The sequence below is a fragment of the Agrilus planipennis genome, unplaced genomic scaffold (genome assembly GCF_000699045.2).
Source record: "Agrilus planipennis isolate EAB-ADULT unplaced genomic scaffold, Apla_2.0 scaffold701, whole genome shotgun sequence".
Taxonomy (NCBI): Eukaryota; Metazoa; Arthropoda; class Insecta; order Coleoptera; family Buprestidae; genus Agrilus; species Agrilus planipennis.
Genome location: NW_020439351.1, coordinates 2479 through 4184, shown reverse-complemented (window position 1 = coordinate 4184; position 1706 = coordinate 2479). Strand labels below are relative to the sequence as shown.

The 1706-nt window shown below is 30.8% G+C and overlaps 1 protein-coding gene across 1 annotated transcript; it reads left to right on the top strand.

The window, feature by feature from the left end:
* The first annotated feature begins 6 nt into the window (after nt 1–6).
* On the top strand, nt 7–1056 carry LOC112905752 (mitochondrial inner membrane protein OXA1L-like). Its single transcript, XM_025978789.1, has 4 exons — nt 7–37; nt 274–438; nt 601–874; nt 995–1056. The coding sequence occupies exons 1-4, from the start codon at nt 17–19 to the stop codon at nt 1054–1056; spliced, it is 522 nt and encodes a 173-aa protein (XP_025834574.1). The 5' UTR covers nt 7–16.
* Nucleotides 1057–1706: the final 650 nt, after the last annotated feature.

Genomic DNA, 1706 nt, shown 5'->3' with positions numbered 1-1706 from the left:
CAATCCTTTTAAAAATATGCTTGTTCCTCTAGCCCAAGTATGTGGAATTGTATGCCTGAATTTTCTAAATCAAGATTTAAACCTTATATAAGTTACATAAAAGAATGTAACACATTCAATGAAATTGTGATATCTTTTAATATATCACAAGGAAATACAACATATATGTATACTAGATTCAACAAAACACCTAAAGAGCAATCATATGCGCACCTACCTATTTTGATTATATTTATTAATTCTATTGGTAACTGTTTTGTTTCTGTTTTGTAGATGCCACTTTTCATTTCATTTTTTATGGGACTACGGCAAATGGCGAATGTACCTGTGGATAGTTTGAGAGAAGGTGGAATGTTATGGTTTACCGATTTGACTTTACCTGATCAATACTACGGCTTACCCCTTATAACTAGTTTCACTTTATGGGTTACAATAGAAGTAATTTATTTATGTACCATTATAAAAATGTACATTATCCCGGCATATGTTTATTAATTTTTATAGTTTTTTAATTAGCTACTACAGCATTTTACAAGAACTTATATCAGGAATTTAATGAGAAACCCCATTTTAAAATTTAAACTAAATTGTTTGTTTTAGGTAGGTACAGATGCAGGAAAATTATCTTCACAAAACCTCCAAACTATGAAGTATATTTTGAGGGCTGTACCGGTATTAATTTTACCATTCACTGTTAACTTTCCTGCTGCCATTCTATGCTATTGGGCATCAAGTAACTTTATTTCATTAATACAAGTCGGTATTTTACGAATACCTACCATTCGAGATTATTTCAAAATCGAGCCCTTAGTAAATCACAAGCCAGAAAATTTGCCGATCAAGAGCAAAGGATTTGTGGGAGGAATAAAAGATAGTAAGTAGCTATAAGATTTTCTATCATAACATATCTAAATATAAACATTTATCTGTTTCTTACTAGCTTTTTACATTTTTTCTTTCTTTTTGAATCTGCACATTTTAAATTTAATTTTAGCTTGGACGAATCTCAATATATTAAAATGCACCTTTAAGCACCGCGCAACTCATACGGCTTAATACCCCATTCCTACCATCAACCCCCTAAAAGGCTGCAATAAACCCTGTAAACCTTAACTGAAGTGCTGAGATTTTAATATTGTATAATTTACGTACCAATTACAAAGCAGGACAAAATTCTTTGAAAACCATTTGTCTATATATGCGTCACATATCTTTAGAGCAGTGATTCCCAACCGGTGGTTCGCGAACCCCTGGGGGTTCGCAGTGTTTGCAGAAGGGGTTCGCGAAAATAATATTGTAATGGCGTTTTTTTTAAAACGCTATTAAAATCAAAAACAAAAACAAAAACACAAAAATTAAACAACACACCCACAGTAAAACAGATTGTTCGCTGCCTGTTTGTTTAGAAATCTATAATAAATTTCAATATTTTCGGATGTCAGATATTGAGCCTAACTGAATTGCTTTGTTCTATCAAACAGCCACAAATATCCCATTAAGAGTTTTTCCAAATGTAAAACATAAGAACCAGTTTGTTAAATTTTTCTTGTTTTCAACTTTTATAGCCATTATTTTAGTCTTATTAATGTTTTATTTAAATGTTTCACGATTAATATAATCAATTATTCTGCAATATGAAAAATATATATTCTATCAAATTTTATTGCTTTTTTTTACCTGTCATTAACGACTACTACGTTGATTAC